At 35.7% G+C, this 23,270-nt stretch overlaps 1 protein-coding gene across 6 annotated transcripts in view; it reads left to right on the top strand.

Annotated features, from left to right (window-relative positions):
- Window positions 1–23,270, top strand: part of JMJD1C (jumonji domain containing 1C) — a 346,762-nt gene that overhangs the window by 123,323 nt on the left and 200,169 nt on the right. For 2 of the 6 annotated variants that reach the window (XR_011422710.1, XM_070225674.1), the window contains exon 2: window positions 21,802–21,849. The exons of the other annotated variants lie outside the window; for them this stretch is intronic. Coding sequence is in view for 1 of the 2 variants with exons in the window: in XM_070225674.1 (XP_070081775.1) it covers window positions 21,802–21,849 (48 nt within the window). In the remaining variant the exon portion in view is untranslated. The remainder of the gene's footprint in view (window positions 1–21,801; window positions 21,850–23,270) is intronic. 6 annotated transcript variants of the gene reach the window in all.

Below are 23,270 nucleotides of genomic sequence, written 5' to 3'. Positions count from 1 at the left end.
AGTACCTTTGTTGGTTACTGTTTTTTGGTTTGTTTTTTTTTTAAAGATTGGCACCTGAGCTAACAACGGTTGCCAATCTTCTTCTTTTTCTTTTTTCTGTTTTTTCTTCCCAAGTCCCCCCCAGTACATAGTTGTTTATTTTAGTTGTGGGTCCTTCTAGTTGTGGCATGTGGAACACTGCCTCAGCGTGACCTGACAAGTGGTGCCATGTCCATGCCCAGGATCCGAACCAGCAAAGCCCTGGGCCACTGACGTGGAGCACGTGAACTTAATCACTCGGCCATGGGGCTGGCCCCTGTAGGTTACTGGGGTTTTTTCCCCCAACTGCATTTAAAATTCTTTGTCATTGACACTTGACAGTTTTTTTTATAGTGTGTCTTGGAGAAGGTCTTTTTGCAGTAAGATAATTAGGTTTTCTATTAGAACTTTATGGACTTTTGTATATCCAGATTTTTCTCCCAGTTTGGGAAATTGTCAGCTACTGTTTTTTTAAATAAACTGTTTTCTCCTTTCTCTCTCCTTCTTCTCAGATATTCATTATTTTTATGTTGAGTCAGGTGTTTCTCATGGAGTTTCTTCATTTCTAAAAAACCTTAGTGCTCTCTCGTCTTCCACCTGAATTATTTCCAGATTTGTATCTTTGAGCTTGGTATTTCTCTCATCTATATGGTCTCCTCTTTTTCCAGTGGTTTCCACTTTATTCTTAATCTCATTTGTTGAGTTCTTCACCTCCAGAATTTCTTCTTGGTTCTTTCATTAAGTTTCAATCTCTTTGGTAAAGTACTCCTTCTGGTCATTAATTTTATTCCTGAACACATTGAATTGTCTTTCTGAGTTTTCTTGTAGCTCATTGAGTTTCTTCCTGACAGCTCTTTTGAATTCTCTATCAGTTAGATCACAGTCTTCCATGACTTCAAGTTTGGTTTCTGGAGAATTTGTCATTTTTGTGTGTGATACCCTAATTTTTCATGCTGTTTTTATAAGTTGTTCCTCTACCAGTGCATTTGTAGTAGTGAACACCTTTCTTATTTAGGTAAGACTTTGTTTACTTTGATTCTGAGCTGTCTCTGTTATATTTAAGACCTAGAACTTTCCACCCTCTACTGCCTTTGCTGGAGGTGTCTTTGGTGCTCTTGTTGTTGCTGCTTGTTACCTGTGCCGTTGCTGGTGCCTTTCTACTTGTGGTGTCTCTGCGGTTCTGGGCGTTGCCACTGGGGTCACTGGGATGGTGAGTGCCCCTGCTGTTTTCTGGGTCACCTGGGTCGTGGGTTCCACCACCACACTTGGGGGAGGGAAGGGGTGGGGTGGAAGCCAGGGTCATGGGTACCACTACTGTGCCCGGGGTTTTCGGGTTCACAGGTGCTGCTGCCGCTGATAGGGGGGTTATGATAGCCGCTTATGGGAGCTGCTGTGGCTGGTTGGTCCAGGTTCATAGGCTTTGCTGCCACCACTGCTGTTGAGCTCTCTGTGACCTTGGGTGCTGCTGTGGCCAGGAGCCAGTGTCATGTGTGCTGCCTTTGCTGCTGGTACTGAGTATTGTGGAGGTGCTGGCACTGCTGATGCTGGGGAAACTGGGCTTCCAGGCGTCGCCACCCCTGCTTGTTGGGCTGGAGTTACTGGCTCTGCTGTGGTTCCTTGAGATTCAGATTGCAGGTGCCACTGCCACTGCTGGTTGTACCGGGGTCTTCAGTGCAGTCCCTACTGTTGAGATGGCTAGGGTTGCAGGTGCCACTGCTGCTGCTGTGGGAGGGGATGGGGCTGGGTTGCCATTGCTGCTGCAGTTTCTAGAGTCTCTGGTCTCTTGGACTTTGGGATCTCAGGTCGCTGGCACCACTTCCAGGGACACTGGGGTCTTGGACACAGCCCCTGCTGCCAGGAGGGCTGGGGTAGCAGGCACTGCCACTGCTGCTGGGGGAGTGGGATCGGCCTGGGTTGTGAGTGCTGCTGTAGTTCCTGGAACCTCTGATTGCGAACACTGGCACAGTTCCTGAAGCCTTTGGTCTCAGGAACTGCTACTGATCCCTTGGTTCTGCCACCTCCACGAAGTCCAGTCCATCCACCTTCAATGTTCAGATGTATTGGTTTCTCAGATGCCCTGATGTGCTGCACACAGGATCATCTTTTGGTCTGTGGATGTCCTACTGGTTGTAGCATAGAGGTCAGAGATGAAGGGAATAACTCACACCACCTGATGCTGACATCGCTCCCTCCATGTTAGTTTTGCTGTGACTTACCTAATATAGGCTTTATGTCATTATCATGTTTTCAAAATCAGGGTACAACTACTCTTTAAAAAAAATAAATAGCTTTATTGAGAGATACGTAACAAAATTCACTCTTTTAAAGTGTACACTTCAGTGGTTTTTAGTATATCACAGAGTTGTGCAGCCATGAGCACGATCTAATTTTAGAACACTTTCATCACCACCCAAAAAACCCCATACACATTAGTAGCCACTCCCCATTACATCCTATCTTGTCCCGAATCACAGCCCCTGTCACCCACTAAGCTGCTTTCTGTCTGTGTGGATATGTCTATTCTAGACATTTTATATAAACCAGCCGTATACTTTTTGTGCTTGTCTTCTTTTACTTAGCATAATGTTCTCAAGATTTATCCATGTTGTAGTATGTTACTAGTACAAATTTCTTATCAGATAATGATTTGCAAATACTTTCTCCAGGTCTGTGGCTTATCTTTTCACTTTGTTTATAATGTCCTTTGAAGCATGAAAGCTTTTAGTTTTGATGAAGCTTATTTTATCTATTTTTTCTTACTTTACTTCTGCTTCTGGTGTCATATCTAAGAAATTACTGCCTAATCCAAGGTCACAAAGATTTTTTTCTCCTGTGTTTTCTTATAGGAGTTTTATAGTTTTATGTCTTACACTTAGATATCTTGTTTGTTTGTTTGTTTGTTTGTTTGTTTGTTTTGAGGAAGATTAGCCCTGAGCTAACTACTGCCAATCCTCCTCTTTTTTCTGAGGAAGACTGGCCCTGAGCTAACATCCATACCCATCTTCCTTTATTTTATATGTGGGATGCCTACCACAGCATGGCGTGTCAAGCGGTGCCGTGTCCGCACCCGGGATCTGAACCAGCAAACAAACCCCAGGCTGCCGAGAAGTGGAACGGTGCGCACTTAACCGCTGCGCCACCAGGCTGGCCCCTAGATATCTTATTTTCAGTAAATTTTTTTATGTTAGGTAAGAATCCAACTTCATTCTTTTGTATTTAGAAATCTATTTCTCCCAGCTCTATTTGTTGAAGAGACTATTCTTTTTCCCATCCAATTGTTTTGACATCACAACTTTTTAAAAAAACATTTTTGGAAGTAGTTATGCTATGGAAAAACATGATTTTTATTCTTACCATTGAATCTGGATATTAAGGAGTGGAATGGGTTTTTTTTAGTCCTGAGGTGTTATCTGTTTATATCCAATGACTAGGGTAGCAAGTAACTTCTAATAGAAACTTTGAATATGTTTGTTGAATGTATACATGGCCTCTTTGAGAGGAAGTGGAGAATAGCTTAATTTAAATGCTGTTGAGGCATTCACCTGGAGAGTTTGGAGCCATACATATTATTTTTAAGTTAAATAATACAGAGCTTTAATAATTAAGAGGCACAGAGATGAAGAAAGATAATCTTTTTTGCATGTCTTTTTACTTGTTATTGTGTTGAGTCATCCTATTAATTGGAGATACCAGGGTGCTGCCTTCTCAACTGGTGAAGTTCTAGACATTTCTAGAACAATAAAGATCCTCGCTTATGACAGTTTCCTGGCAGGCAAGTTTGAATTTTGTCTTCGAACAGAAAGCCTCTGTGTTGGTTATTAATACTGCTTACCAAATATTTTTTGTTCTCATCCTTCCCAGGCACATGACAAGATTGCATGTTCTTATTTCCTTGCCTTACCTTTGAATATGTGACTAATTCTGGCCAGTGAGTAAGTTGCGACAAAAAATGATGTATGAAAGAAAATAAGTGTGTTTTATTATAATGCTACAGTATTTAAATTCCAGTTTGAGATCCTGCAAACCTGTCTTTTTCTTTTTACCCATTCTTGGATCATGACTGGTAACATTTTGAAATGATGCTTGTTCCAGTCACCTTGGGTCCCTCAGTAGGAATGAGGAATAACACCCTCCTGTCACCAGTAATGGACATCGAGCATGAACAAGTAGTAAATTTTATTTTAAGCTACCAAGGCTCTTTGGTACAGCTTTGTAACCTAGCCTATCCTGACTAATAAAGATTTTTCTTCCTGTTAGATTGTGAGGTTTAAATAAAAAGAATGTGATAATAATTACTGGTTTGGGAATATTTAAAAGCCAAGGATAAGGAAAAGTTAAGATATATGGTAGTCAATAATTTGCATTTTTGAATTTTCTTGCCCTTCTTGTTTCCCTTTCTCTTCTCTTGATTTTTCTTAATTTCTTTTCATGTTTTGTTTCCAGAGTTACTGGTGAGACAATCATGATCAGTTGTAACTTTAGGTAGAGAATAGTTTCATTCCAACACATATCTCTGCTTTATAATCATTGGAAAGTTTCTGGTCTATTCCAAAACTTTTCCTTTGTGTAGGAAAAATTTAGTTCTTACTTTATTAGGAAAGGAGTGCTAAGGACTAGAACTTTAAAAATACTCGTATTGTTTCTTTGATCTGTCAGTACACTATTTCTACTTTTCAACGAGCAGAGAATACTTTCTAACGAATTAATCTTTTGCAATCTGTGTGAAATCTTTTATTTGAAATCAGATTTCAGATGTAATCAGACTTATTTAATTTGCCTTTTTTATCAATAATATCTAAATTAACTTTAGGAAATAAAACTTTTGTTACTCTAATAAAATTTTGTAATTATTGAAATCATAGTTAGAGTATTTTTAGTAGGTAAAGTATATATATTTGCATATGGGAATTTCCCCCCCAAATACTTGATTTCCTTTGGTATGAAAAGAATAATGTTTTCATTGTGACTATTCCCCCCCCCCGATATGAGTCCTTTCTTAAAATCTATAGTTTTTGATAAAGTAATTGACCAACTGTCTTAACATGTTTTAATGACTTAGAGATGACAAATGATAATTCAGTGGGGCTGGTATTACATACGTGGTAAACTGTACCATTAACCATGATGCTTATTTTTAACCATGATGTTTTAAAGTTATTTTTAAATCTATGTACTTTCAAAGGGGATATTAAAACATCTGATTTGTAGTTACATAGTTGATAATAAATCATAATATTTTTAACTGGTCAAATTAGAATTTGGGGCAGTTCCAAGAACATTGCTAATTTCTAAATTTTTTCTCTTTTGGAAAAAAATCCTCTTAAATTAGATTCTCAAAGTAAGGCTTTTCTAAAACTAGTGGTAAAAAGAAAAACATTCACTGTATACAACCTGTTAATTCTTTTTCCTTGTGAATTGAGGTTTTTGTAAGTTTACCAAACACTCATGTAGAATAAATTTCATTTGAGGGGCATTGCAGAGTATTCACTCATATCTGTATTTTATCAACTTTGACTAAGATTTTATTGGTTAAGTAATTTGTAATTTATATATTGTTTGGAGAAATCACTGAAACAGTTTCATCACTCATTGTTAGTTCTTTTTAGGTTATATAGGAGACTTTTCCTCTCCTAAGATCTAAATTACCACTGAATTGTATACTCTATTTTAAAATTCACTCAAAAATTTCTGATTTCTGGCATCCTCTGTATACCCAACTGCCAAAAATTAGTTTTAAAATTTTACATAATTTAAACATGGATGAACAGTAATTTCATGTCAGTTAAAAGAGAATGTATTGTTTATATTTGTTCATTTTGCCTATAAAATTACGATTGTAGGTCATCTGGCAATAAGCGTTTAGTCATATAGTTCTGGGTGTTCAAGTTTTCTATAGAGTACAAATTATGGAAAGATTCTCAGTGAAGATATTTTCAAAGTGATAAGTAAGAAGCTTAAAGGATTGAATGTTTCAGCATGGGAAATAGTGGCAAATGGATTTCTAAATCACTTATTGGTTACATTCAATTCTGAACAATATTTCTTGATGTTCTGTTGCAGATTTGAATGTGGTTTTATACTGCCCCCAAATCCATTGTCACTTTTACTTCTCTGAGTAAAATCTCAAGTGCTTAGATAGAGTTTGTTCTTGGTGATCAGTTTATACCTGCGCTTTTTCTTAAGAAATCTTAGTATCTTTGTTATTGTGATTTTTCAGCTTTGAAATAATAGATCTAGATTATTCAAGATAATGGTTTTTATGTCACTGTACTAAAGGAAAAACTCAGATTTTTCCTTCGTATGTAGGGGAAAACTCAGTTTTTCCCTATTGTGTGTTTCTTTCCTGTGTCTCTCTTTTTATAGAACACTTCAATTCTGACACTTCCGGTTGTCAGATGTGTGGAAGTTTTCCCCCACATCAAGCAATTCTCTGTGACATCTTCTGAGTCAATTACAATTTAACACTATGCCTGGGATAGTATTAGATCCCACAGGTTAAGGGCTCAGTCCTCTAAGACTGGCCCCACCCTCACCCCTGCTTCAGATGCCAATTGCAGGTAGTAGGTTCCCATGTTACTATAACTACTGTCCGACTTGGCTACAAATTTGAGGTTCTCTTGACCTCTTTTCTTTTACTTGTGGATAGTTGCTATCCTGATTTTTTTGGCAATAGTTTTTCTTGCTTTGCTGTATAGTTTTGCCATCTAAGTTTGCATCTCTAAGCAAGATCTGGAGGATCTGCTTTGATGTCCTCTTTTTCATTCTTATTATTGGTTATTTGTGTCTACCTTTTTCTTTTTTCCTACTAGTCTCAGCAGGGGTTTATCGGTTTCATTAATCTCATAAAAATGCAAATTTTGGTTTTGTCAGCTTTTATGGAATGTTTATTTGGTACTCTATTAATTTCTATTCTGATCTTTATTTTCCTTCCTTCTCCTTTCCTAGAATTTATCTATTTTGTGCTTCTCTTTAAAATTTCTTGAGGTAGATTCTTAGCTCATTATTTCCCAGCCTTCTTTTTAAATATATATATTTAAGCCTTTCAGTTTCCGTCTTGGCAATTTTTTAGCTGCATTCTACAAGTTTTGATATGTAGTATGTTTGTTGGCATTTGGTTTTACAGGGATACTTGTAAGTGATTTTTGTTGGTCATTGATTCTGCTGGTTTTTCTTAATGTTACCTTCTTGTGTACTTGGTTGTCTTTGGTTGTGTGCCGGCCTCTTTGTTTGAAACAGTTGTAGAAATAACTTTAAGCCTAGGAAGATAGTATCTTTTTCTATAGTGAATTTGTCTTTAGTTCTTCCAGGTGCCTGATGATGGGAATAGTCTGATTAATTATCTTATTCTGTCAAGTTGAGATTTTTCTGAGCTACCTTGATGGGCTTCAGATCGTGAACGAAGTGACTGAATTCTGAGTCACTCTTGCTCCTAGGATATAGCCTTTCAGGGTTCTGATCCAATTAGAGGGGTTACTATGGTCCTTACCTTTGGTGGTCCCTAGATTTGGACTTTGTTATATCTAGCTTCAGGAGGCTACCACATAAGTTTGCATCTTTTGTGTTGCTTGGCCTTTCAACCTCAGGGCAAAAGTAGCTGACAGTGCTTTATTTATCTTTGGGTGTTTCACCTCTTCAGGTTCTTGGCTCAATAATTCCTCTGTATCTTGTTAGCCCTTGGCTTTAAAAAAACCAAATGTGAGATATATTTCATCTAGATTTTTAATTGTCAGAGAGATGGTGATGGTGGTGTGAATTATAAGGAAGCAGAAACTCCTGCATGGTATTTTGATTATTTGTTTACATATATGTCCTTTAGGTAGAGGTAGCTTTTACTGTTTGTAACTCAGCTCCTGGCAGTGTCTGATACCTAAGTACATAGAGAATATTTAGTGGTTTTAGTATGGCTTTAAAAAATACTATGTAGACAGACTTTCCCTTGAGCCATCAAAGAAAAATGAGACTAATAGTCTAATGGTTTTATTTCTTGCAATACCTTCAATACTAGTCTTTTTTTTTTTTAAGGTATGCTTTTTTTGTGTGTGTGAGGAAGATTGGCCTTGAGCTAACATGTGTTTCCAATCTTCCTCTTTTTTTCCTCCTCCCCAGAGTCCCAGTCCATATTTGTATATCCTAGTTGTAAGCCATTCTAGTTCTTCTGTGTGGAATGCCGCCACAGCATGACTGGATGAACAGTATGTAGGTCTGTGTCCAGGATCCAAAATGGTGAACCCCAGGCCACTGGAGTGGAGCGTGCAAATTCAACCACTCAGCCACAGGCCCAACCCCAATACTAGTCTTAATAAATTTGGATGTTATGCTTTTGGCAGTGGAAAATGATGGAGAGATTTCTGAACAACCATTTAGTGCTTCTTGGGTGTTGTTAAAGGAAGATTAATGTGAAAACTGTTTGCAGGATAAATTAGATATTTTGTCAGGATGCATGTCACATGTATCCTCTAGTATGGTAATTTTCAAAGTGAGATCCCCATGCCAGTAACGTCAGTATTACCTGGGAACTCGTTATCTTTCAATGATGATAATATTCTTGGAAAATGTTCAATGTAGTTCCAAGCTTAGTCTTTCTTTAGAATTAAATTGTAAGCATGTATAAAGTAATGAAGGTTATTAGAGCAAATTATAATTTAAATAGTTGAGTTCATTGTAAAATGAAAAAACTTGTCGATATTGCACAGGAAAATGATATGGTTCTAACTTGACAATATGTGGCTTATTTCAGTTGTTTTGTTGAAGAATTGGATTATTTAGGACCCAGGTTTTCTTAACAATAGGCTCATTAAAAGTAGGTTCTCTAGTTTTCATTGTTTGGTAGGAAATAATTTACATCTACAATATGATGGAAGATCCTTAGTATATGGCATAATTGCAGATAGAGTTTTATGATCCATTTATTTCCTAGTAACTTTAACATTTTTAAATGAGAGAAGATTCCTATGTTACATAAAAATGTTGACATTAAACTTTTGACAAAAGCTTCATGTAGTCACTTGATCATTTAAAGTTTGCTGACTAATTTTCTGAGGTCCTTTTGGAAAAGTGTTTTAATGTAAGATTTTAAACTGTCCTGTCTTAATTGGGCAGGCTTATATAAAAGGGCACATTTTTTATATTTATCATCACTTTTATAGCTACGATCTGTTTATCAGAATGTTGGCAGCAGTTCAAGTACTTAATACATAGAGTGGTACTTTGAAGGGAAAAGTACTCTAACTTCTAAATTCAGCTTAAATTTTCTGCTCTTAAAACAGAAGACCCAGTAAGGTAGTATTTTGTCTATATGAGTATATTGAAAATACTTCTTGTAATATTTAACTATAATCCTTTGATAATCTATTGTGTTTCGTTACTTGTTTAGATAATTGATCAAATTCTCAGAGTTGTTAGAGTATGGAATGTGTTCAAGATGATTTGGGTCAAAAACTTTTTCAAAGTAGGTGACATCAGTCTCTAATGTATAGAAAAATCTGAATGTTCCTTTGACATGTTTAGTTTTAACAACATAGCTTCTTGTAAACTCAATCATCTACTAATGTGAATTAGTTGCAAAATGAATCATTCTCATTGAATTAAGTGGCCTACTATTAAAATTTTTGTACTTATAAAAACAAATCATACTTATAAATATTTGCTTTGATGTTAAAATTATCCTTAAAATTTCATTTGGACATAATAGCACTTTTTTGGAGTGTGAAATTTAAAAGTCAATTATGTAATTTTTACCAAATGGAAAGTAAAATTTTATATACTCATTTTGTGGATATAATAAATACAATTAGAATAAAATGCAAAGAGAATTTTATCATTTTTTAAATGTTTGAATTCTGTGATGAGAAAGGGATGGACTTTGCTGCAATTTATTACAAAGCTAAGGTTATGTTTCATTACTTACGTAAAATAGTGTTCTTCGTTTAGCTTGTTACAGTGGTAGGAGAATTGTGTAGTTCCATTGATTGGTTCCATGCAATGGAAATCTGACCTTTTTGCAGATGTTTGAGAAATTGCCAGCACAGCATGATCAGCCAACTAGACAGTTTTGTCCTTGTTATTTGACAGGCCTTTACTGGTTTAGTAAAATGCCAAAGAAATTTTAAACTCCTTTTCATAATATTAAAAGCTTTCTAAAATATTCAGAACACCATTGAAAAATATTCACAAAGTGAGGTAGATTATTTTTCCCAAATCAATCATGGATTGCAGTTCAGCTAATTTTCTTAATGTCCACCTGTGAAAAAAAAGTAAAAATAAAATAAAAGCTGATTGTTGAGTGAATAATATTTTACTTTGTCATTTAAAATACTTTTGCCTCTGAAATTAATTGTCATTAAGGATTGAAATAACGTTTTATTTTTCCCCATTTGGCTGTGTTTTTTGTGTGTGTGCAGTTTAAACATTGCAGGTTTCTCTTATTTTAGTGTTCTTATTTAGTTGTAAACATCTTATTTAGTCTTATTTAATTGTAAGTATCAACACAGACTTTTTTTTATAGACAGTAAATGTGTCACAGAGCAGTTATCCTATCTGGAACTCTTAGCTAGGAACAGGATGCTGCATGAATGTGTGTTAATGACTGTTCTCTGAAGGACAGTATTTTTTAGAGGATGTAAGAGGTTCAGCTGTGTAGTTGTGGAGTTTTGCATGAACACTCTAAGCTCTGTTTTCTTCCGTTTCATCGATTGAGTGTACAGGAAGAGAGAGAAGGATTGCCTTGATGTCTGAGAATCAAGTGATGAATTGATAATACCGAGAGTTGCCAGACTGGATCTTTTCCTGCAGGTGCTCCTGTTCTGTAGGGCATTGCAGTTTCTTTTCATTGTGTTAGATGTGGAAAAAAAGACTTTATTTTAAGGAAAGTTTAAGGAATATAATCTTATATAGTTCCACTTTACGATTTTATAACAATTTTGTATGCCTTAGGTTTATATATTGAATTAGTTCTTGTAAATAAAGGATTATGATTTGTAGTTAGTGTTGGTATGCACTTATATGTCACCTTAAAAAAATAAAAGGTTCTTTTTTTTTTTGCTGAGGAAGATTCACCCTCAGCTAACATCTGTTGCCAATCTTCCTCTTTTGTTTTTCTTGAGTAAGATTTGCCCCAAGCTAACATCTGTGCCATTCTTCCTCTAATTTGTATGTGGGTTGCCACCATAGCATAGCTGCTGATGAGTGGTGTAGGTCTGTGTCTGGGAACTGAACCAGGGCTGCCAGAGTGGAGCACCCTGAATTTAACCACTAGGCCATGGGGCTTGCCCAAAAGGTGTTTTTTTAAAGTCATAGATTCAGCATTAGGATTTCCAAGAATAACTGTGCTAAACCACTATTTAAAAAATCAAACATCTGGGGCTGGACCTCTGGCTGAGTGGTTAAGTTTGCACACTCCGCTTCAGTGGCCCAGGGTTTCGCCAGTTCAGATCCTGGGTGCGTACATGGCACTGCTCATCAAGCCATGCTGAGGTGGCATCCCACATGCCGCAACTAGAAGGACCCACAACTAAAAATATACAACTGTGTACTGGGGGTGCTTTGGGGGGGAAAAGGAAAAATAAATGCTTTAAAAACAAAATCAAATATCTGTGCTTAGTTTTGCTGAATCCACATGAAGCAAACTAATGGCTAATATCAATTGCCCTGTAAATGAAAGTTCATTTCATACGTTTGTATATAAAAGCTTTAAAGAAAACAATATAATTATTTCTTCAGTAATGTTAGCACATTATGGTAACTTTTCATATTGGTGCCTTCTGATAAAAGTCACATTTTTATTTTAGGTGGGAAAGGTTATATAATATAGCAAACTGGTGGTTTTCAAATATATATATATAACAGATAAGAGTAAAATTTATAGGTAAAATTTTAGTAAAGTGTTTCTGTCTTTAATACCTATGATATTACATACTGATATTCAATGTTTAGTGAAGTCACTTTATATGATGAAAAATTATGCTCTTAAGTGAGATTTGATAAGTAGCCATATTCTTACTCATACCCATGCTGCTATATTTACTCATTTTCAAAACTGGTGGAATGGAGAGTTGTATATTAAGAGGGGATTAGGCTGTGGAGTGGGCAGCAGCAGGGAAAAATGCATCTAATCAAGTTCACTCTTAAAGCCTTTTTGGGAAGACTAATGTTTTGCTTTTCAATTCATGTAAACAGCTGGCTTTTTTCTTTCAACGTTGGAATAATTTTGTGTGTGTGTATTAGATAAAGTGATTTTCTTGCATTTGTATCCTTCTTGTATCTCTAAATATAGAATCACACTCATCTTTTGGGCAGGGTGCTCACTTTATGAGAGCCGTGAGGAAAGAAGCTCTAGTCTTAGGTGATCTGGTTAGACTCTAAATTGAGATCTCTAAATTGAAATTTCTAAATCAGAAAATGTAACACATAGTCAAGTATGCTTTTTGTGTGTGTATGGAAGATTGGCCCTGAGCTAACATCTGTTGTCAGTTCTTACTCATACCCATACTGCTTGAGGAAGATTGTAGCTGAGCTAAAATCTGTGCCAGTCTTCCTCTATTTTATGTGGGATACTGCCACAGCATGGCTTGATGACTGGTGCTGGGTCCGTGCAAGAATCAGAACCTGCAAACCCTAGGCCGTCAAAGCGGAGCGTGCAAAGTTAACCACTACGCCACTGTGCCGGCCTCTCAAGTATGCTTTTTAAAGTGTAAAATAAAAAACAAAAAAAAGAAAGAAACTCTTTACTAAGAACTTCAGGTAAAATTTTCTTAATTATTAATAATTTTAGAAGAATATATAATATTCAGCTCACATCTTAAGAAATCCAAATGTCTTTGTAAAAGTGTGTACTTTTCAGTCTTTCAGTATTGTCGATCACTCTTTACTCTGATACTCTTTCAGATTTAGATAGAATCAATCGACCTTTTATTTTTCTTCATTGATCTGAGAGTTATCAGTGTTTCTAATCTTGAAATAATCTGATTTTCATCACAAAAATTTGTGACTGTCTTCCATTCAGCTTTTAACTGATTTCAGGGAGAAAAGTTCAAATGCTGCTAAAATGAAAAGGGTTGCTTTATTTAGATTTCTTGACGTTTCTTAACATGCACTCGCATAGGCAGAGCCTCTGCCATTCTCTTTATCTCCTGATATCTTTTTTGTGTCTAGAAAAGCAAAAAAAAAAAAAAAGCTTAGCATAAGGCCTCTGTAAAGGGCCTTTTTCCTACCAGAAAGGAGTTTAGCCAAAGACTTTACTAAGTAAATCTAAGATTTCCTCCTTCCCAGAAGTTGCCACTGTTTACATAAAATTTTCCTGCAATATGAGATTCTGTCTCTATTTTGTAACTCTCTGCTCAGGAAACCCATTGTTAAAAATCTAGACATATTAAACTAGACTATTTCATACTTTTAAAGTGTTATTTAACAAAGGTAAATTTATTTCATTATTAATATCATATATTTTAGATGGCAAAGCACAAATCAGATAATCTGTTTTGGTATTCAGCACCAGACCTGTTAAAGTCCAAACGCTTCTGTTACATCCACATGTTGAAGAGTGCTTGTCTTTGACCTATTGTCCTGTTATTTCTTTAAGATAAATAGACGTACACGTATACTGAAAGATGAACTAGGTATGTGGAAATTAGATCTTTCAGTCTGCCTGATTAAGATTTAAGTCTTAAGATAGCTCTGAATTAGTGAGTCATTCAATAATAATTTATTTAGCAATATTTTGTGACTATTGTTTTGATATGTGTACTCTCTGTGTTGTGGGGTTTTTCCTTATTTCTTTTAGTTAAATCATATCATATTCACAGAATATACGCTATCCTTTAATTTAAAAAAAGAATACATTATCTATTCATGTAATCACCACCCAGATCAAAATACAGAAATATGTCCAACATGCCATACTTGCCGTGGTATCCCTTCTCAGTTTATACTGCTGCTCTGTTCCGCGTATCTGAATTCTGTCACCGTAGATGAGATTTGCCTGTTGTTGAACTTCATATAAATGGAATCATGCAGTGGCTTTTAAACTGTGTATAGCACCTATGAAATTCATGATATGAGTTTTCTAGGAATGCCATAACATACCACCACAAATTTGGTGGCTTAAACAACAGAAATTTATTCTCTCACAGTTCTGGAGGCCAGAAGTATGAAATCAAGGTATTGGTAGGGCAACCTTCTCTCTGAAGTCTCTAGAGGAGCAGAATCTTGCCTTACCTTCAGAGGGAGTAATGTCCCTGACTGACACCTTGATTTCAGACTTCTGTCTTATACAACTGTGAGAGAATAAATTTCTGTTGTTTTAAGCCAAGTGTTCTGGCAATCTGTTAATACAGTTCTAGGGAACTAATGCATTGATCTGTGTTATTGCATCTACCAGAAATTCGTTCTTTTTATTGTCATGTAATAGTCCATTGTATGAATACAACACTATTTAACTATTTTCCAAATGATGAGCATTTGGATTGTTCCTAGATTTTGATTTTTTTTTTTTTTTTTTTTTTGGAGGAAGATTAGCCCTGAGCTAACTACTGCCAATCCTCCTCTTTTTTTCTGAGGAAGACTGGCCCTGAGCTAACATTCGTGCCCATCTTCCTCAACTTTATACGTGGGACGCCTACCACAGCATGGCTTTTGCCAAGCGGTGCCATGTCCTCACCTGGGATCCGAACCAGCGAACCCCAGGCTGCCAAGAAGCGGAATGTGCGCACTTAACCACCGCGCCACCTGGCTGGCCCAGATTTTGACTTTTGAATAAAGCTGTATTCACTTGGAAATTTTAACCATCCTCATGGGCGTGTAATAGTGTCTGATTCAATTTTAATTTGCATTTCATTGATGAATAATTTGTTGAGTACCTTGTCATGTGTTTATTGGTTATTTGGATATATATCATCTTTTTGGAAGTGCCTGATCAATCCATTTTAAAAATTGGATTGTTTATCTTTTTCTTTTTTAATTAGTATTCTGGATGTAAGTCATTGACAGCAGGATTTGAGACTAGAGTCAGTCAAGTGAGGTACCTAGAGTTCACATTTAAAGAGACACCCACAGAGGAGAGGTTGAGTTCCCTCTGTTTCCTGGATTGCATTTCCCCAAATTATTCCTGTGGTTCAATCTCTAATTCAAGACCATTCAAATGTTTCCTCATTAGAAAGGCCATCATATCTAAAATAGCACCATACTCTCATTCTGTCATCTTTGAAAACTCTGTTTTCTTCACTTAATCACCAACTGACATATGCTTATATGCTTACTTTCTTATTTTTGGTCTATCACCCTCCAAAAGAAAATATACTCTTTGAGAATTGGGGCTTTTTTTGTGTGTCTTCTGCTGTTTACCCAGTTACTAGAGCAGTGTGTGACACATAACAAGGCCTCAAATATTTGTTAAATATTAATAAAAGAGGGAAATTGAGAGGAGCAAGATCTAAAAAGAGGCTGAGTTCTATTTTAGACATGCTAAATATAGGTAGGGAATAGTAAAGATAAGAGATTGAACTAGGGCATGGATTGGCAACCGTTTTCTGTAAACGACCAGATAGTAAATATTTTATGCTTTGTGGGTCTTACAGACTATGTTACAACCACTCGACTCTGATATCAAAGTGAAGAAACATCCGTAGACAATGCATAAAATAGTGAGAGTGACTGTGTTTCAATGAAAGTTTATATACAAAAACAAATGGTTGGTTTGTGGGCCATATTTTGCTGTCCCCTGGACTAGGTAATGGAGAGGTATAAATGTGAGACTTAGAAGCTTGATTTTGATTTAGAAAGTAGTCATGATGTGGTTTACATTAATAAAGTGAGGTGATGAAAGGAAATGTTCTAAGAAAGTCTGGCAGTAGTTGGTAAGCTGGAGGAAAAAAGTCATTGGAGGCAGAGAAAATAGTTATAAAATGTTTAGGCTTAGAGTTTACTATGTATGAGGGACTACTGAGTGCCTTATATATATATTAATTCATTTAATCATTACAAAAACCATATGAGGTGTAGATACTGTTATCAACCCCTTTGCACAGATAAGGAAAAATGAAGCATATTAGAGAAGTTAAATAATTTACTCAAGTTCACACAACTGTTAAATTGTAGAGCAGTATTTGAACCTAGAATACTCCTTATCAATGGTGTTCTATTATATCTCATAAGGTAGTTAGGCCTGAAGTAGGATATTGGCAGTAAAAGGCACAGGACAGTAATGAGGAGTGTGAATGAAGTAGTATAGCTGATTGTGAAGACAAACTAAAATGTAAGTGAATGAGAATGATTAGGGGAAAAACCAATTCCCAAGGATTACACTGGGAAGATGGGAAATATTTTTCATGGTATATAAGGAATGTGAAAAGAGAGCTCATTAGGGAAAGGTGATTTTTTGTTGTTGCTGTTTTTGGGTTTTTTGTTTTTTAGTGGTTTGTTTTTGTTTTTTTTGTTTTTGTTTTTTTGGTGAGGGAGATTGGCCCTGAGCTAGCATCTGTTGCCAGTCTTCCTCTTTTTGCTTGAGGGAGATTGCCACTGAGCTAACATCTGTGCCAGTCCTCCTCTATTTTTTGTATGTGGGATGCCACCACAGCATGGTTTGATGAGCCACGTGTAGGTCTGTGCCCAGGATCCGAACCCACAAACACCAGGCAGCTGAAGTGGAGCGTGTGAACTTGACCACCACGCCACCGGGCCACCCCCTTTCTACATTGTTTGAGATGAGGATGAAACATATAGCATGGAGCCATATCATTGAGAATAAACAACTAAATGTTTGATGAGAAGCAAGTCAGGGAGCCATTAGCATTATTTCAAAATATTTTGAGCACCTGCTTTGAAGACTTTGAATGGGAAGTGACAGAATAAAGATAATAGTTTAAGTAGTATGAGAAGGTGATTTCTCTGAAGGGCTGAATATCCAAAGAGAATTTTGGAACCAAGGCTTTGATTGGGAATATTCCTTTATAGGTACAGAGAGAGAAAATGAGATAATTAAGTAGCAGGTGGGGAACCAACAGAATCCAGGGTTATGAATACTTGAATGGGGATCTTCTTTTTAAGTACGAAATGATTGTTACAAATATTCCTGCCAGGATTTGAATGTCAAAAAATTTTAAACCTAAGTGTCTTAAGGAATCAAATAGATACATTTTAGTATACACTTGCAATGGAACACTGTTAAGCCATTAAAATAGTTGATATGATGAATATAATGTTAGTGATTAGATCATATAATCTGCTGGATTCACTCTTCGAAGAAAAAAGAAGAGCAGTTAGAAATCCCTCAAACTCAGAAGTTAAAGGAGAGAACTACAATCCAAGCAAACAAACTAAAATGTGGCATGATTTTGAGCAGGCAGTGTGAAAACAAGATGGTCTATTTGATCTTGATATCTGAAACTTCTTTAAATGGGACATTGGATTAATTAATTAATAACAGGATTTACTTGTCTTTCTTCATGGGTTTTATAGTGAATGGTAGTGAAAATGCTTGGAATTGTTTCAGATTGGAAGACATGGCTCATTCTGACTCACTTTTCTCTACTAGAACTCTGGACCGTTAAAGAAGTGATAAGGGAGCCAGCACCACTGCCCTAATGGTTAAGGTCAGTGCATTGTGCTTTGGTAGCCCAAGTTCAGTTCCCAAGGGTTTACCTACACTTGTCTGTCAGTGGCCATGCTGTGGCAGCAGCTCATATAGAAAAAGAGGGAAATTGACAGTGGATGTCAGCTCAGGGTGAATCTTCGTCAGCAAAAAATTTTAAAAAATAAAGTGATACAGTCTGATCAGTGTTCTCTGGGGCAAGTCTAAAAACCTATGATAACCAGAGTTTTGTAATAAGAGATAGAAGTAATATATAGTAAAATCTATATAAAATTGCTGGTTTGGGTCCAATATATTTTTTATCTTTAAAAAGAACGTGCTAACTGATGGAAGGGCAATATAATATATTGGAAAGATTATTAGAGGAAGTTGGGAGTACTAAATTTTTCATCCTGGTTCTGTCATTAGCTAGTTTTGTGTCTTTGGACACTTAGGGAAGGTCTCCAGTTCCTCATGTGGCCCTTGGTATTTGCACTGCCCCCCAAATTCACAAATACCATCAATTTCATACCTCTTCACTCACTCTTCATTTCCTTTACAAACACTGTTAACTTTTTTTTTTTTGTACATTTTATTTGTTTTTATTTTATTTTGTTTTTTTTTTTTTTTGAGGAAGACTAGCCCTGAGCTAACTACTGCCAGTCCTCCTCTTTTTGCCAAGGAAGCCTGGCCCTGAGCTAACATCCGTGCCCATCTTCCTCTAATTTATATGTGGGATACCTACCACAGCATGGCATGCCAAGCAGTGCCATGTCCCCACCCGGGATCTGAACCAGCGAACCCCGGGCCTCTGAGAAGCGGAACGTGCGAACTTAACAGCTGCGCCACCGGGCCGGCCCGATGGTACATTTTATTACTTTACAAATGTTAGCTTATGTTAGACTAAGTTGAGATGGAAAAAGATGTTGATTTAAGCATCCATAGTTGGAGTGAGCTGTGGATGCTTTTTTGTTCAACCAGGTTCATTTAACAAGTAATTTATTCTGCACAAAAGCCGTGAAGTACCTGTGATTAAATTTGTGCCTAGGTGAAATAACATGTTGTTATATGTCATGACCTTTTGGGGTCATTATCAATGGTTAAAGTGTTTCAAATTAGGATATGTAAGGCCTACTACTCATTGGTTTCTCAGATAGATATTTGACAATGCTTCCGGACATTCAGAAAAGGGCTATGAGAGCTTTTAATGTTTCCACAGAATAAGACAGTTCCTTACGTGATCTCTTCTTTTCATTTATTCAAACAATATTTATTGATGACCTACTATGTTCCTGGTACTATGTTGCTAAGCATCCCAGAGACAGTTCCATTCCTCTTAGAGCTTTCTTTTCTGTCCATGGTGTTTTTGTTTGTAACAAGGTTTCAGTTACACGTGTTTCCTCAATGACCATGCTTTTGAACTGGTAATAATATTTCTTATTAAACTTTAGGAGGTTCTGAAATTAACGTGTGAGGGAGGAGAGAGAGAATGTAAAAACGAACATTTAAAAATTTTGTTTCAAAAATATCAAGAGTAGATAAAAATGTAAGAACTTGCAGCGCACTATAGTTGAAAATAGAATTTTGGTTAGATGGATACCTGATGTTTATATTATCATGACTACTTAGTAATGTTGACTTTTAATTTCTTGAAAAATATTTTATTAATTATTTTTCTTAGAGTTAATTCTCTTGCATTTCCTCCGTTTATTCAGTTTTCTATGTGCTTGTCACTGATTTAATCAAATACTCTCTGTTATGTAAAATCCTTTCAGTACATTGAGGTATGTATATTAGGTATCCTGTCAGTTTTACCTTCCTTATGTGATCTTTCCTGGGGCCTTTATATCTGGACTCTCCAGGCCTCTCGTGATTTTATTGTGCCATGATCCTGTTGATTCCCTTGCCTCTCTTTTATTGGATTTTGTTCCTGGACTCCATATTTTGGTTTATTCTCTTGTATTGGTGGAATAGATCCTCCAGTAATTTCTTTAGAAAGGACTGCCTATTTGGACACTTTTTGATGACTTGTCTGTCTGAAAGTGTCTGTATTCTACCCTCAAATTTGAGTTGTGTCTAACTGGATATAGAATTCTGGATTAGAGATTAGAAATAATTTTTCCTCAGAATTTTGAAAGCATTGATCCAGTGTCTTCCAGATTTTGGTGTTGCGTTTGAAAAGTCATGGCATTCTGCTTTTTGATCTTTTATGTGAAAGAACCATGTGGGGTCTTCTCTTTTGCTTGTGCTTGGAAATTTCACAGTGACATTCCTAGATGTACATCTCTTTTTATCCATGTGCTTATCTCTTGAGGAGTTGCTTTTCAGTCTGGAAACTTTGAGTTTCAGTTCTGGGAAATTTTCTTGAATTGTTTCTTCAATTTCTTCTTGTCTGTGTTCTTTTTCTCTTTTCTGGAACTTTTGTATTAGGATATAGGACCATGCTGCTTCTCTTTTTACCATTATTTTTTCTCTCCTGTATTCTTTTTGTTCTAGTTACTGCGAAAAATTTTAACTTTGCATTCTAAACCTTCTGTTCCATTTTTCATTTCTGCTATCACAGTTTAATTTCCTAAAACTTTTTTGTTCTCCAAATGGTTATTTTTTGATAGCCTCTTGTTTCTGTTTTGATTATTATGTTTTTCTTATCTTATTGAGACTGTTAATCTTGGTTTTTTTGTTTCTTTATTTTCTTCTCCCTTCAGATTCTTATTTTCTTTCAGTCGTTTTTTTCTTTATGTGTACTCTAGTCTCTCTGTTTGTATTTGCTGTTTTCCTGACATGAAATAATCGGAAGAGTCTTTCTGACTACTTGTATTTAATAGCTCAACACTTGAAAAGCACATTGGGAGCTCTGAGCATGTGGGAGGGGTTTGTTGACTAGTTTTATCTGTTTGGAGATCAGGCCATTTCCTTGGGGAATACCTAACGTTTGTAGATGCCTTTTATCTTAAACTCCTCAGGTTTTCCAGAGGAATCTACCAGTCTTTTCCCTGTCTCTTATTGAGGTAAAAAGACTGGAAGTGGGAGACGGAGGAGGTTGGTTCTCAGCATATTTCATTATGTTGTAAACTTTCACAGAATCCTCCTGTTTCAATAGTAATCTCTGCCTGCTGCTTGCCTTAGTGTGCTCCCTGATCCAGAGACCCTCCGATAACCTTCTTCTAGGGGGAAATAACTTCTTTTCTGTCAAAGTGAGAGGAGACGGTTGCTAGTCTAGAGCCTAGAGAGACCTGTAGGTCTAAGCTGCTGCTTAAACAAAGACTAATATCATTCTTCCTATTAGCCTTACTTTCCCCTCAACCAATTTTTGAAATTTTGGGGGCTTCTCTGTTGTAATTTGGAGTGTTTATCAGCTTTCCCAAATTCTGGCTTTAGCTTAAGCTTCTTTATTTCACAAAGTCAGCTGTCACTGCTATTGCAGTTATTTTAATATAGTTGATGCTGCTCATTTTTCCAAACTGTTGAAATCTTTTGAAATCTTCATCTTATTATCCAACATGGTAATTATTCTTCTTTACTTTGAATCTTGTTGAGTCATCTGAGTATCTTGATTAAAGTGAGGATAGAGCCCTGTGGTTTACTTTTAAAGATATTCAATAAGTTTTACTTTAGTTCTTTGATACTGTAAATCATGGTGGTTTATCTAGCTCTGAGCAGCTACTTGTGCTGTATTATTAATGAACTTATTTTTTTCATTTTATTCCTAAAAATATTTTCAGCATCTTTCCCCATAATGTGTTAATTTAAAAAATCTAGTATATTAGTTACACAAACCTACCTAAAAAGAAGAAATTTATTGATAAAGAAAAAGTTTAGGATCACTTGTAGTGAAATAAAAATTGCTCTTGATGTAACCTTTTTCTTTTTTAGTGCTTACAAGCCATCTTGTAAATAACAGTTTTTGGACTTTGGATATAGAGCGATGTTAATGGATTGTCAAGAGCCTTTTAAACTCAAAGGGTCTATGTTTCTTTCATACATGATTTTCTAAAAAAATTCTTCTCCACTTCCAAAATCAGTGCATTTTAGAAATTGATTTCTTTTCTTATGATGTTTCATAGATTATGCACTTTAGAGATGCATGCCTAATTCAGGCCTGTGATTATTTAGGCTCTGTAGACAAGAACTAATTTAAAAAGTGGCTAGGTATTCTCTTACTGTCTTCTTTTCTTATTTCAACTTCATTTACTTTTTAACTATGTTTCTTCTACCTTTTCCAGTTTTCTACTCAATTCTCCTTGGTGGAGAAGATGGATGCAAAAGAGGAGGTGTGAGTAGTTCTTTATTCTCTCTGCATCTGTTAACATTACATCATCTTTCCCATGCAATATTCTTTTTTCTTCTTGGTTCATCCTCTTACATTTATGCAGCCAGTGGGCCTGTCTGGTTTTCTTTTACATTATTTATAAACTTTAGTTTATTCTGGCAATATTCTTATAAGGTTTGTGATATTAATTTGTAAACATTCTTAGTTACATTTCCTTCCTTCCATTATTTATATATGTCCTTTTAAAATCTAACGTCAGAAAACTACACGTGGCCATATTGTTTCACTCACTATCACCTTCATTTATTCAGTCCACTGACATTGAGTTCCTAAGGTATATCAGTCCCTGGAAAATAAAATATGGATAAGATATTACTTTTCCTATTAGAGTTTATACTTTCAGAGGGAATGTCTTCTCCCATTTCTTTTTAGAATTATCCACATCTCTACAATTAAAAACACTAGCTCTTTCTCTTTTGGTCTCCCATTCACATTGTTGGTTAAATAGTATTTCCTTTTCTTGCTGCGTGTGGTATCACAAAAGTAGACTCAGGTTTGAGTTCTCACTCTGCCAAATGTTTACTATGTAATAGTGGATAAATCATTTAATCTTTGTGCTTCATAGAGTTCTCAGTCTTAAAATGTTCCTAAAGTCTACTTTATAGAGTTGAATTGAGAGAATTTAGATGTTAAAAATGAATTGACAGAATGTACATATGTGTATTATGTTAACTTCTTAAGTTTAAAAAGCTATGTGATGGTATTATTTATATAAGGATTGCTATCTAAATTGAAATACAATTGTAAATTTCCCCGAGAGCATATTGTAAATAGCAATAGCTCATACTTTTGGATTGAATTTCCTAAAAAATAGACTTAGAATAAGTGAGAACGTAGTTGTTATTTTTTTCACCTCTGTGTACACAGAGTGTACTGCTCTGTGTCACTTTAAAATTTAATGTTAAGAAAATATTCTCCATATGAGCAATTTCTATTATATATTTACAAGTATTATTGCTTCTACTTATTCTCCTTCACAAATTACCATCTTATCCCCTATGGATTCATGGATTTCTTGATGTCTTGCACCTCTGCTAGTCAGTAATCCTATTTATTTGTTTTTGAAAGCTAAGTTATACAGACATACTGCTGTATTCCAATAACAAATTCTATTTTTCTTGTTTTTTTTTAATATGAAGAGATTTTACCTCTTTATGTTAAAATATTAAATTTACCTTAAAAGTAAATGTATCGTTTAGACATTGGATTATAAAGAGCAAGATTAAAAATATTAGTGAGTCTGTCTTCTCTGTCTCTCTGTTTCTGTCTCTCTTGTTTTTGAAGAGATTGGCCACTTTCTCTGGATGACTCTTTCTGAAGTTAAATTTGCTGTTTTTCTGAATAACTGCATTTTATGTGCCC

This window comes from Equus caballus, chromosome 1 (assembly GCF_041296265.1).
Source record: "Equus caballus isolate H_3958 breed thoroughbred chromosome 1, TB-T2T, whole genome shotgun sequence".
NCBI classification, from domain to species: Eukaryota; Metazoa; Chordata; class Mammalia; order Perissodactyla; family Equidae; genus Equus; species Equus caballus.
Note: the sequence above shows the minus strand (reverse complement) of the source record. Positions and strands in the feature narration are given on the sequence as shown.